This window comes from Macadamia integrifolia, chromosome 8 (genome assembly GCF_013358625.1).
Source record: "Macadamia integrifolia cultivar HAES 741 chromosome 8, SCU_Mint_v3, whole genome shotgun sequence".
NCBI classification, from domain to species: Eukaryota; Viridiplantae; Streptophyta; class Magnoliopsida; order Proteales; family Proteaceae; genus Macadamia; species Macadamia integrifolia.
The window spans coordinates 9,905,487-9,917,973 of record NC_056564.1 but is presented as its reverse complement, the minus strand read 5'-3'; the positions used below and the strand labels follow the sequence as shown (position 1 = coordinate 9,917,973).

At 39.1% G+C, this 12,487-nt stretch overlaps 1 protein-coding gene across 3 annotated transcripts; it reads left to right on the top strand.

Moving 5' to 3' along the window:
- Positions 1-585: 585 nt before the first annotated feature.
- Positions 586-10,641, top strand: LOC122087006 (indole-3-acetaldehyde oxidase-like). Of its 3 annotated transcripts, XM_042655955.1 has the most exons (11): positions 589-864; positions 1,021-1,167; positions 2,411-4,099; positions 4,779-5,038; positions 5,167-5,376; positions 5,781-5,999; positions 6,463-7,428; positions 8,728-8,823; positions 9,176-9,274; positions 9,537-9,726; positions 10,285-10,641. In XM_042655955.1, exons 2-11 carry the CDS (start codon positions 1,023-1,025, stop codon positions 10,500-10,502), a joined length of 4,092 nt encoding a protein of 1,363 aa, XP_042511889.1. In that variant the 5' UTR covers positions 589-864; positions 1,021-1,022; the 3' UTR covers positions 10,503-10,641. The 3 variants fall into 3 exon arrangements, with proteins under 3 accessions (XP_042511891.1, XP_042511889.1, XP_042511890.1); XM_042655956.1 differs by lacking the exon at positions 589-864 and having other exon boundaries at positions 942-1,167; XM_042655957.1 differs by lacking the exons at positions 9,176-9,274; positions 9,537-9,726; positions 10,285-10,641 and having other exon boundaries at positions 586-864; positions 8,728-8,832.
- Positions 10,642-12,487: the final 1,846 nt, after the last annotated feature.

Below are 12,487 nucleotides of genomic sequence, written 5' to 3'. Positions count from 1 at the left end.
AAAAAAAAAAAAAAATAGATATCAATAATCCCAAATTTCTAAAAAAAAAAACAAAAAACAAAAAATCAAATGATTAGAATATCATCTGAAAAAATCTGTTTTGATATGCATTATTCCAATAATGCATTTTAAGATATCATACCAAACACAACCTTAGTTTTCCATCCATGAATCATGATCTTAGACATTTGTATACATAATTTATCTAACGTATATTTGTCATCTCATCTTCTCAATCTTAACGTTTTGTAAATCCACTCCTTGAAGATCTCAACTCTAAATCATGACTGAAGAGAATAAATAATACAACTGTACTTCGAAAGTGTTTAAAAATCATTGATAAACCTTTTCAAATTAAGACACATTTGATATGATTTTTTTAAATGCATAACCGACCTAGAATGCATTCCAAGAATGCAAATCATCTCCTTCCACTGTTTTATTGTATTATATACTACTTCAGCAGACCAAGAACCATGGATAAAACTGAAAAGGGGCGTAATCCTCAAGATAAAGGACAAAAGTGGAAATCATTAAATTATGGACGTGCCTTTACCTGGACTTCGTAGTCTTCTTTTTTCCTCCTTTTGGTTCAACCAGTAGTTATGGTGCACATGACCACACAAATCTCTCTCTGTTCTTCATGTTGTTTTGCTTTACAGTTTGTTTAGTAATGAAACCCAGAAGATGGTTGGATCCAAACCAGCTGTATAGGTTCTTACTTTTCAATTTATAGTTTGTAGGAGGAAGCGTGTGAAGCCTCTGCTTTGAATGCTAAAGCTCATGAGAGAGACCCATGGACTTCGTTTTCAGCTACACATTTTGGTTTTAATATAAAAAAAAGAAGAAGAGGAATTTCAGAGGGTAATTCTACCATCTTCGTCATTGCTTAAATCATTCAAGTTTTTTTTTGATTAACAATCATTCAAGTTTTACCGTAGATTGTCAAAGTCAATCTTCCAAATGGGTTCTATTTAAGAGTGGGTTTTCGATAGCTGTGTCACTCAATTTTTGTAACAGAGATGGAGGATAAGGAACAGTGGAAGCTGGTTTTTGCTGTTAATGGTGGCAGGTTTGAGCTATCCAATGTTGACCCTTCCACTACTTTACTTGAATTTTTACGTACCCAGACTCCTTACAAAGGAACTAAGCTTGGCTGTGGTGAAGGTAACTTCTTGCTCATCTTTAATCCTTTCTCCTTCTCCCCCTCCCCCTCCCCGTCCCCCACCCCAACTCTTTATTGCTTCAATTCTTCCTAGTCAATTTGAGAATATCTGGTTCTAGAGATTCCAAATCAATTTGAATTTTGATTTCCAACTATATCTTTTCTTCTTTTTATCTCCCCTGTTGATCCACAGGCAGGCAAATCTTCCTTCTCTATGGATCTGGTTAATGGCTTTTTCCTGTGTTTCTGTCTTTTATGTGGATTGGGTCTTCTGTGTTTTGATGATTTCCTGGGTTAAGTTCTTGTGTTTTAGCGATTAGAAGCTCCTGGAGTTCATATTGGATTGTTATAACAACAAACGCATTAAAAAGCTGAACACTAACCATAGCCACAGAGAATAACATAAGAAGATTTACGTGGTCATGGTGGGGAGCTTTTGGCTTAACAAGTATTACAGGAGCTCACATCCTCTCTCACTCGCCCATATCAGAGACCTTGAACTCTGTAAACTTGTAATCCTTAACTTCAAACCCTAGTGAAACTTTGTCTCTCTTGCACCTTCTCAGGAAGACAAGCTGATGGAGAAGAAGGTTGGGAGAGAACAGGGGAGGAACAGAGGAGGAGCAGGGGACACAGAGACGGTGGGGAGGGGAGAGACAGAGCACCCGTTGACTCCTGTTCCTCCAGAGTCCAGACTCCCATGGCCTTCGATAGACGTTTAAACACTTGTTTCCAGAACTTGGCCACCTGCTTCATTCCCATCGAAAACTACAAGAAGATTGCATATGGGTTAAGAGAATTAATGATTATTTGTAGTTTTTTTTAATTAAATTAATGACTTAATGGGTGGTTGAAGTCTGGATATACATGGTGATTTGAGTGACACAAGCTCGTTCATCAATTGGATTAGTGGATTTTTTTTTTTAGATAAAAATTGGATTAGTGGAGTCAGTGGACACCAAAACTTGTTTATAATTTTTTATTTCAATTTTAATAATAAAAAATTTTCTTTTTAACAGCCAAATACTTTATGTCGGTTGGAAGAGATGTAGCTCTTATATATCCTCAGCGCACAACGGCTGAAAGAGATGTAGCTCTTATATATTCTTGAAAATTCTGTCTGAGAGTCAATTTTACCGTGATTCTGTTGCCTCCCCTGGAATCCTGGACTGGAATAATTGAATAATGGGTCCCCTCAATAATACGTTTTGGATCTAAATTTCAACCATGGCTCTTTGTTTGCAGGTGGTTGTGGTGCCTGTGTTGTTCTTCTCTCCAAGTACGATCCTGTTCTTGAACAGGTTGAAGAATTCACTGTGAGTTCATGTCTGACCCTTATTTGCAGTTTAAATGGATGTTCAATTACAACTACAGAAGGCCTTGGAAACAGCAAATCTGGGTTCCACCCAATCCACCAAAGGTTTGCTGGTTTTCATGCGTCTCAGTGTGGTTATTGCACTCCCGGCATGTGTATGTCCTTCTTCTCAGCTCTCCTTAATTCTGAGAAAAGCCAGAGACCGGATCCTCCTCCTGGGTTCTCCAAGCTCACAGTGGCAGAAGCTGAGAAGGCTATTGCAAGTAATCTCTGTCGATGCACTGGCTACCGACCCATTGCAGATGCCTGTAAAAGCTTTGCATCTGACGTTGATTTGGAGGATCTGGGTTTAAATTGTTTCTGGAAAAATGGGGAAAGTAAGGATGTGAGTAAATTGCCATTTTATGACCAAAAAAGTGAGATCTCTACATTCCCCGAATTCTTGAAAGAAGAAATGAAGCCCAAAACCCTTTTGGATTCTGAAGAGTGCTCGTGGTACAATCCTGTCAGTATTGAGGAGCTTCAGAGCCTATTGGAATCCAAATTGACCGAGAATGGAGCACGGGTGAAGCTAGTTGTTGGTAACACGGGTACAGGCTATTACAAGGAACTAGAACACTTCAACACGTACATTAGTCTTAAACATATTCCTGACCTCTCTATGATTAGAAGGGATAGCTCTGGGATTGAAATTGGAGCAACTGTGACAATCTCTAAGGCAATCCAGGCTTTGAGAGAAGATGGAGAGGGTGGATTTCACTCCACCATCTTTTTCAAAAAAATTGCTGACCACATGGATAAGGTTGCAACGGTGTTCATCCGGAACACTGCGAGTTTGGGGGGAAATTTAGTCATGGCCCAAAGGAATCACTTTCCCTCAGATATTGCCACAATACTTCTTGCTACAGATTCACTTGTAGATATACAGAAAGGTTGCAGAAGACAAAAACTCACATTAGAGGAATTCTTGGAGATGCCACCATGTGATTCTGAAACCATACTTCTAAGTGTTACAATCCCAAGTTGGGAACCGGTAGAGAACAGTTCATCAGAAACTAAAACTCAATTGCTGTTTGAAACCTATCGTGCTGCTCCACGACCACTTGGGAATGCATTGCCATATCTCAATGCAGCTTTCTTGGCTCAGATTTCTTCCTGTATATCTTCGGATGGTGTTGTTCTCGAAAGCGTTCAGTTGTCTTTTGGTGCATATGGGACTAAACATGCAATAAGGGTGAGGAAGGTTGAGGAGTTCTTAGCTGGGAAGTTTCTTAACGTGGGTCTTCTATTTGAGGCTATCAAATTACTCAGAGAAATTGTGGTTCCTGACAAGGGCATTTCACATCCTCCTTATAGATCAAGCTTGGTGGCTAGTTTTCTTTTTGATTTTCTGCATCCTCTGGTCGAAGCTAGAACTGGGATTTTCAGTGATGGCTTGAATGGATACATAAATGGTTTTCCTGTTAAGGCCTCCAGGCCAGTGAATGAATTTGACCAATTTGATCAGACAAAGAGGCTAGGCATTCTCTCACCTGCAAAGCAGCTGGTGAAAGTTAACAGGGAGTTTCATCCAGTTGGTGAACCAATTAAAAAAACTGGAGCTGAGATCCAAGCATCTGGTTAGTGTACTAAACTTTTTTTTTTTTTTTTTTCATTCATCATGAAAATGGCCTTTTCCTTTTCCCATTCTTTAATCTTAATAACCTTTTCCTTTTCCGAATCTTTATTCTCTTCCCTGTTTGATTTTTGTGTTTACTGGTCATGTTTCTAAGTTTTCCACCCTTGCTGATATTTGTTAACCCGCATTGATTGTGAGTGAGAAATTCCTTTCCTAGTATACTTTTGGGCACTACAATTACCTATTCCTTGTCCCGAGAAGCCATAAATTCTTCAAAACACCTCATTGTTGGGATATTCTTTTTACTCTTTATTTTATTTTTTAGTGGTAATGATGTCATCATCTCTACTGTTTCTGAATTGTCTGGGACCTTTTAACTGTGCTGCACAATGAAACATCGGATTCACATCCATTCCCTCCCACCACCCCACCTCCCAAAAAAAAAAAAAAGTCATATTCACAGATTCTGTTCTTATTTTATACCTTTTGCGTTCTTGATATTTTACAAGTTTCAATTCACGTTAATTAGCAACCTGGAGCTAAATTTGTATTCTTTTTTGATGATTCTGTTCTTTTGTTTTTAAACTTGTTATTAATTGGCTTATTTATTGTATTTTCCAAGGTAAGGAAAGTTATTTATGGTGTTAGTTACTTTTGAATCTCACCATCAAATCATATAGGTGAGGCTGTTTATGTGGATGACATACCCTCTCCAAAGGATTGCCTTCATGGAGCATTCATTTATAGTACGAAACCTTTGGCCCATGTAAAAGGTATAAAATTCAAGTCTACAGTGCTACCACGTGGAGTTTTGGGAGTTATTTCTGTTAAAGACATCCCAGCAGGAGGGAAGAACATAGGAATTACTTCCTCTCTTGGTTATGAACCACTATTTGCTGATGGTCTTACTGAGTTTGCGGGACAGGCACTTGCACTCGTGGTAATTACCCCCTGGATTTTATTTCTATTGTTTTCTGAATGTGTTTGCCATGGGCTCACAGAAAAAATGTCGCATTTTCTTTCACTTGCTTTTTTTCTACTAATGTAATCACTGGAATGCTGGTGTAGGTTGCAGATACACAGAAGCATGCAGACATGGCAGCCGCTAATGCAGTAGTTGATTATGACACGGAAGGTCTTGAAGCACCCATATTAACAGTAGAAGATGCAGTTGAGAAATCTAGCTTTTTTACCATCCCTCCATTTGCTAAGCCAAAACAAGTTGGTGATTTTGCAAAAGAGATGGCAGAAGCTGAGCACAAGATTCTCTCAGAGGAGGTGCCTTTTTTACTCTTCTTTTTCTCTTTTTCTAGCTACAGTTGAAAATTTGAAATGCAATTTGGACCTGATGAAGGCCAAATATGTGTTGACCTGGAACTAATATTAGCAGTAGAACTCTTTTTGAAGTTTAAAAGCGCATTCTTTTGGAGTAAAAGAAATTGTGGATGGATCCGACCATGGAACCTACCAACTGCAGATGGATCTTTTGACCACTGATTTACTCACCAAGTTTTGGGACTGTGGTGTGTGAACTAGTAAGAGCTTACATGGTAATATGAGTCAGGAATTTGATATGACAACAAAATCAGCAAACCCAGATGGATCTTCTAAGCTTTGACTGTACTCACCAAGTTCTGAAACTGTGCTTTTGTACTGATAAGAGGTTCTATGACAATATGCAGGTCAATCTTGAGTCACAATACTATTTCTACATGGAGACACAAACTACTTTTGCCATGCCAGATGAAGACAATTGTATGGTGGTTTACAGTTCTAGTCAGTGCTCTGAGGATACCCAGATGGTGATTGCAAGTTGCCTTGGTATGCCTGAACATAACGTTCGTGTGATTACAAGAAGGGTTGGAGGAGGCTTTGGTGGAAAGGCCTACAGAGCTATGCCAGTGAGTGTCCATTTGCTTGATGTTTCCAAATTGACCTCATGAAGGCTTCACATATTTCAATTGAAAATGTTTTACAGGAATTATGGTAAAAGCAAATGGAAATTATTAGGAATAAAAATAACAGAAATTATTCTACTGAAATGCAATAGAAAAAATTGCAACTTCTAAGTTTTCAGGTCCCCCCCCCCCCCCAAGCTCAACTATTACTCTAGCCCTAGAATATTAATTATAATTTAATTGGAAGACTCAAATACCTTGATAGATTAAATTAGTATTGTATGGTTAAAAGTTGCAACAACTTAGTTATTCGATTTATTTAAGATTTTTGGTTACTCTGGATATTCCTTGATGTCTTCCATCCTCTGTTCTTCTTCCTTAACTCTCCTGCTTTCAAAAGCCTATAAACAAAATTTTAAAAACATTTTTTTTTTCATATATGTTACATAATGAACCTCACTTACAGGTTGCTACAGCATGTGCAGTTGCGGCTCACAAGTTAAATCGTCCTGTCCGAATTTACCTCAATCGTAGGACTGATATGATAATGACAGGAGGACGGCATCCTATGAAAATTAACTACAGTGCAGGGTTCAAATCAAATGGGAAGATCACAGCCCTACGTGTAGACATATTAATCAATGCAGGTATATCTGAAGATTTTAGTCCAATAATGCCACACACTATCGAACGTGCACTGAAGAAGTATGACTGGGGAGCTCTTTCCCTTGATGTAAAGGTCTGCAAGACAAACCATACTAGTAAGTCAGCAATGAGAGCCCCGGGAGATGTGCAAGGATCATATATTGCAGAGGCTGTGATTGAGCATGTAGCATCTTATCTTTCCATGGAGGTCGATTCTGTCAGGAACATCAATCTCCACTCATTTGAGAGTCTTAAGCTATATTACGAAAAAGGTGCAGGAGAGTCTTTGGAGTATACTCTGCCTTCAATTTTTGATAAAGTGGCTGTATCTTCAAGTTTCCAACAAAGGATTGCAGAGATACGCCACTTCAATAGTTGCAATAAATGGCGGAAAAGGGGTATTTCTCGGGTACCTGCTGTGTATGAAGTGGCAGTGAGAACAACAGCCGGGAGAGTCAGCATCCTGAATGATGGGTCTATTGTGGTTGAAGTAGGAGGAATTGAAATTGGGCAGGGGCTCTGGACCAAAGTGAAGCAAATGGTGGCATTTGGTCTCAGTCCATTACTATGCAGTGGAAGGGAAGGCTTTCTGGAGAAAATACGAGTCGTCCAGGCAGATAGTTTGAGCTTAGTGCAAGGTGGATTAACTGCAGGAAGCACCACATCAGAGTCAAGCTGCGCTGCAGTTCGTGAGTGCTGCGATATGTTGGTTGAAAGATTAACACCTGTCAAGGAAAGGTTACGGAAACAAATGGATACAGTTTCATGGGATGTGTTGATTCTCCAGGTGAATTTCTTAACTTTGAAATCGAGTACAGAATACGACATCCTGTTTTGTCATGAGGCTCCCAATAACGGCTTCTTACTGGTCTCACCCAACCCAAGACCAGATGAAAGATAAGGAGGTACATACAGTTGCCATAACCTGGTGCAACTATACCCTCCCACCCAGACTGCCTTCAGACTCCTGGAGGGTGGACTGGAAATTGTCCTAACCTTTGATAATTGGTAAATATAGGCTACATATCATCTACCAAATTATGCTATATGTAATAGACTATACTGTGATATCGGTTATATATATATAGCAACAACAACTCAGCCTTATCCCAACTAAATGGGGTCGGCTGATTATATTATATAACACTTGTGTATTATTTACTTAGCCTCATTATTTACTTGCCCTTGCCTGATGTTACTGCTCTAAGCATGGGGATCGGAGGTTTGGCCGAGCTTGGTCATAGGAGACCAACCTAAATATAATTTGAGTGGATTTACACAGTACTGATGTTGGGATGGTCCAGCCTGCTTTTTATGTAGCACATTTCTCAAACCATCTGCCAGAAGAATGCATCTGTTTCTGTTGCATTTGTGATGAGTGGTTTCCTCTAACTCAGTGCTTCCCACTAGGTAGATTATCCTATCTGATCTTCGGCCTTGATGGTCTATTTCTTTTAATCAGTTTTTAACCTGGACATCTATCTACCTGATTTGACTACATCTGTAAATTAGTGTATCATATTATGTATTAAATGCCGGTGTGCCTTTTTTAGGGGAAAATCATCAAAATTTTAAGTGCAGTGAGTTTGGCCCTGAATGGTCTCTCTTAACCATTTCATTATTTAGCTCACCACAACATTGATCTTGGCCAAAAATCACTCACCATGTCCTAACTCGAAGCACTTGTCCACCCCTGGCCAAGAGAGAGAGAGAGAGAGAGAGGGCTATTCATTCCAGAGCAAACCACACACCACATGGAGTTCAGCTAAAGGAATGACAATAAAAACAGATGTCATAAATTCAAGAACTTTTATAAATATCAAGAAAATGATTCCTGGGAGCCCTGCTAGATCTTTGGGAAAGAAGATATTTAGAAGAATCTTGTGAAGTGACAGCTATGCAGAGTTCAGAGCATGCCATAAAATGGATAGATAAAAGTGGAATATATTTATAGCACATAAGATACGTGTTGTGGCATATGCTTATGTCACAAAATAGAGGTGCTTAGAAACATCCATCAGTGAAACATTTACTTTTAGAAGGCTATGAACTAGAGAATCTCTCTAACACACTCCTTACCTTGCAGGCACATCTCCAATATGTTAATTTGTCAGCAAGCACTTTCTATGTTCCTGATTTTACTTCCAACCAGTATTTGAACTATGGCGCTGCAGTGAGTGAGGTGAGTTAGTTATTGCTTCTAATGTCTACGGTTCTTTTGTCTGCTTGTATTTTTTATGAAATTAAATCACTGTTTCCATCATTACATGAGTTGGAGCACTCAATTCCAGCTTACATGCCGAAATATTAATCTCATGATATATAGTCATGCATAACATGCTAGCAGGATACACATATAGGCCATGCATGGCAGTGATCGTACTTTTACATTGGGACTTCCCCCATATTGGAAGTGGAGACCACTATAAAGTCTAGCTACCACATCTTAATTACCAATTTTGTCTATTAACCATACTGACATGTCACATGTTAGAGGAGCTGGAGGCTTACACCGTTGCTTTGGTGCATTGCAGGTGGAGATTGATCTTCTTACAGGAGCAACCACTATTTTGCAAACGGATATCATTTATGATTGTGGACAGAGCCTTAATCCAGCTGTGGATTTGGGACAGGTTAAAACACAAATCCTATTTGTAGCTATACTCCCATTTTAAGTCTTTATGCTCCCTCCCACCCACACCACTGCCCCCCCCCCCCCCCACGTGGGGCAAAATCATTCATTTAGGTGGCAAGAACAATTCTGATGAGCCATCAAAAGTTTGAAGGAATGGCCAGGATCATAGGACTATAAGGACCTGTTTTATTATTTGTCCCAACTCCCAACCACCATGGCAATAATGTTATTAAACATCTCACATTGAATAACCTGTGCAGATTGAAGGTGCTTTTGTTCAAGGAATAGGATTTTTCATGCTAGAAGAGAACCTTACGAATTCAGATGGATTGGTGGTGTCAGAAGGCACATGGACTTACAAGATTCCAACCATTGACACAATCCCCAAACGGCTCAATGTTGAGATACTGAACAGTGAACATCATGAAAAGCGTGTTCTTTCCTCCAAAGGTAGCTTCTCTAATCTCCACTTCAGTTTTGTGTAGGAAAGATAAGGTAACTGTTTCTTGTAAATGATCTATTAATGATCTGGAATCTGGTGGCACATTGCCACGGTCAATACCTGGACCTCCCTTCATTGGATCCCACTGATGATCATGCTCCATAGATCAGCTAGGTCGGATTGGATGGATAAAATCATCTCACACCAATCTCATTTCGGACAAAGGCCTTACATATGAGACCCCCCCCCCCCACCACTTTCTGTCTGATTGTCCTATTCTATCCTAATCTATGGGGGGAAGGGGAGGTGTGAACCAGGAGGCCTGAACCCAAGACCTCCTGGTAGCAATGGTCACCCTATATGAGGTTTAGTTATTGGCAAATTTGATTTTGATCAGAACATGCACTATGGCACTGCTATCTACTCTCTCTTTACATCAACTTGCCTCTTGTATGAAAAACATGGCATAAGTTCAGACAAAGAAATGGTTAGCATTAATTAGTTCAGTAATACCTAGTAACTGTTGTTTGGTTATGCTTTGTGGGGTGAATTCACTTCGCATGCAGCTTCTGGGGAGCCACCGTTGCTTCTGGCAGTCTCAGTTCACTGTGCAATAAGAGCAGCCATCATAGAAGCCAGGAAGCAGCTTCTTTCTTGGAAGGGATCAGATGGGTCTTGTTCATCATTCCAATTGAAGGTCCCTGCAACTATGCCTGTTATCAAGGAGCTCTGTGGGCTTGACAATGTGGAGAGTTACTTGCAAAGCTTACTTTCTCATCAATAGAACTTCTATTTTTCCTTTTTTCCAACCTTTTTTTTTATCTATGGTACTCAGTGTATTTGGAGACCAAAAGACCTAGCTGAATAATGCGCATAAAGAATGTCATTGGGAGATAATTAACATTTAAACTTTTTTTTTTTAACTAGAACATCTCAATTCTTCTGTCCCCAAGGATTTAGTTCTCGGGTATTGGATCAGTATCAGCATATCGATACGATACTGATACCTATAGAGGTGTCATTCAAGACTTCAATTGAAACCCAAAAGCAAATTCCTCTCTAGTTTTGTTGACTCTGCTTATACCATTGAGGCATTGAGACTTCACATTTGAAAGAAGTCACTATTAGCAATCTTCACATTAGAGGTGAATGTTTCTGTGTTTGTGGATAGTACATTTCCAAAATGGTTTTAGAATAAGGTTGGTATCAATACAAATTGGAAGCGGATATACCGGTTCAATCTCTTGAACCATCATGTGGATCTTTATAATAAAGGTAAAATGATTTTTTCTGTTTAAAAAACTAACACCTTTCTCACGGTACTAAATTAGATGAGTTTAGTTATAATAAACGAAATACGAGAAGGATGGATATAATAAGGGCAAATACGAGAGGACTGAGAGAATTTGTTAAGACTGAGGCCTTAAAGATGGGCGTTCTGTCTATCTGGTTCAGCTAAAACCAAAAAGAATCCCACCTGACTGAAACCGCCAAAATTTAGAAGGCCTGCGAGTACACCACGTAAGTCAAAGGTTTTTTGCACAGAAAATCGGGTCACTGTTTCAAAATTTGAAATCAGATCTTATGAATCGGCTGATTCAGATGAAAATCGGCCATGATCGGTCTTGATTCTTAATGTTCCGATGACACTGATTCTAAGGTTTTTGAGACCAAGTCACTGGGTTTCAAGGTTTTAAAACTTGGAAAGGGTCATGAGATCAGTCAATGCCAATATCATTTTGAGACTAATCTGGATTGTCTTAGATCGGATAATATCACGCACAGATCACTTTTTTTTTTTTTAATCAGTTTTTATAATGAGGATAGGAAAGGTTGCAAACTTACAATCCTGTCAAGGTCAATACCATTTTGATCCAGCTGATACTGAGTTTTAGAACCATGCTATGTTTTTAGGCCTGAGGGATTGGCTCTAGGTTTTTAGAACCATCCGATGGTTCCCAGCCATCGGATGCGTGTTGGGCGCACTGCCATGCTGGAGAGATCTGTTCCCATTTATATCACATGTGAAGGTGAATTTGACTCTCCCAACCATGTGAACAGATGGGGTATGGTTTGGATAGCAAGGCCTTCATGAGTTTGCCTTTTGGGATCATTTTGGATTCTCTTTGTGGACCTTGATGTAATATTAAGATTGCTCCATTTTGACTTAATAGTGATCATGTATTCGAATTAGAAAACAGGTTCTAATTAAGGCATAAAGAAGTTGAGAAAGTAGTTTATTAAGATTGAGATGCAAAGGAGCAATCTTGGGGTGATACAGATTTAGGACATAAAGAACTGATGAAAGGAAGGAAAAGGGATCGATGTCAAGGCATAGAACTTATTTTCGTTATGATCATTAAAAAAAAAAAAAAATTGAAGTTTTAGAGCAATGCTGAAGATGGCAAATGTTGAATGCAGGTGAACATACTTCATTTTATATCGAGAGAGAGAGAGAGAGAGAGATGGTATTTTAAGGGGCTCCAATTCTATGTATTTTCATTTAACTTTGAGAAATTGAAGAAAGAATTCTTTGAAAGATTAGGTTTAGCTCTGGTTGGTCACCCCTTCTAGACCAGCAATTTATATCCTTCAAATCAAAGGCATTAGAATTGTTGTAAAAGAAAAAGGTCATTGGACTAGTTCATCTGTTGGGTAAATTGGTATATAACCCAATAAGGTTGAGAGAACCTTCAGCTATTTGGAGTTCGGAGTTTGGAACCAAGTCAAGGCCTCATTTTTCTAAAATTCAAAGGTAACTCAGATCAT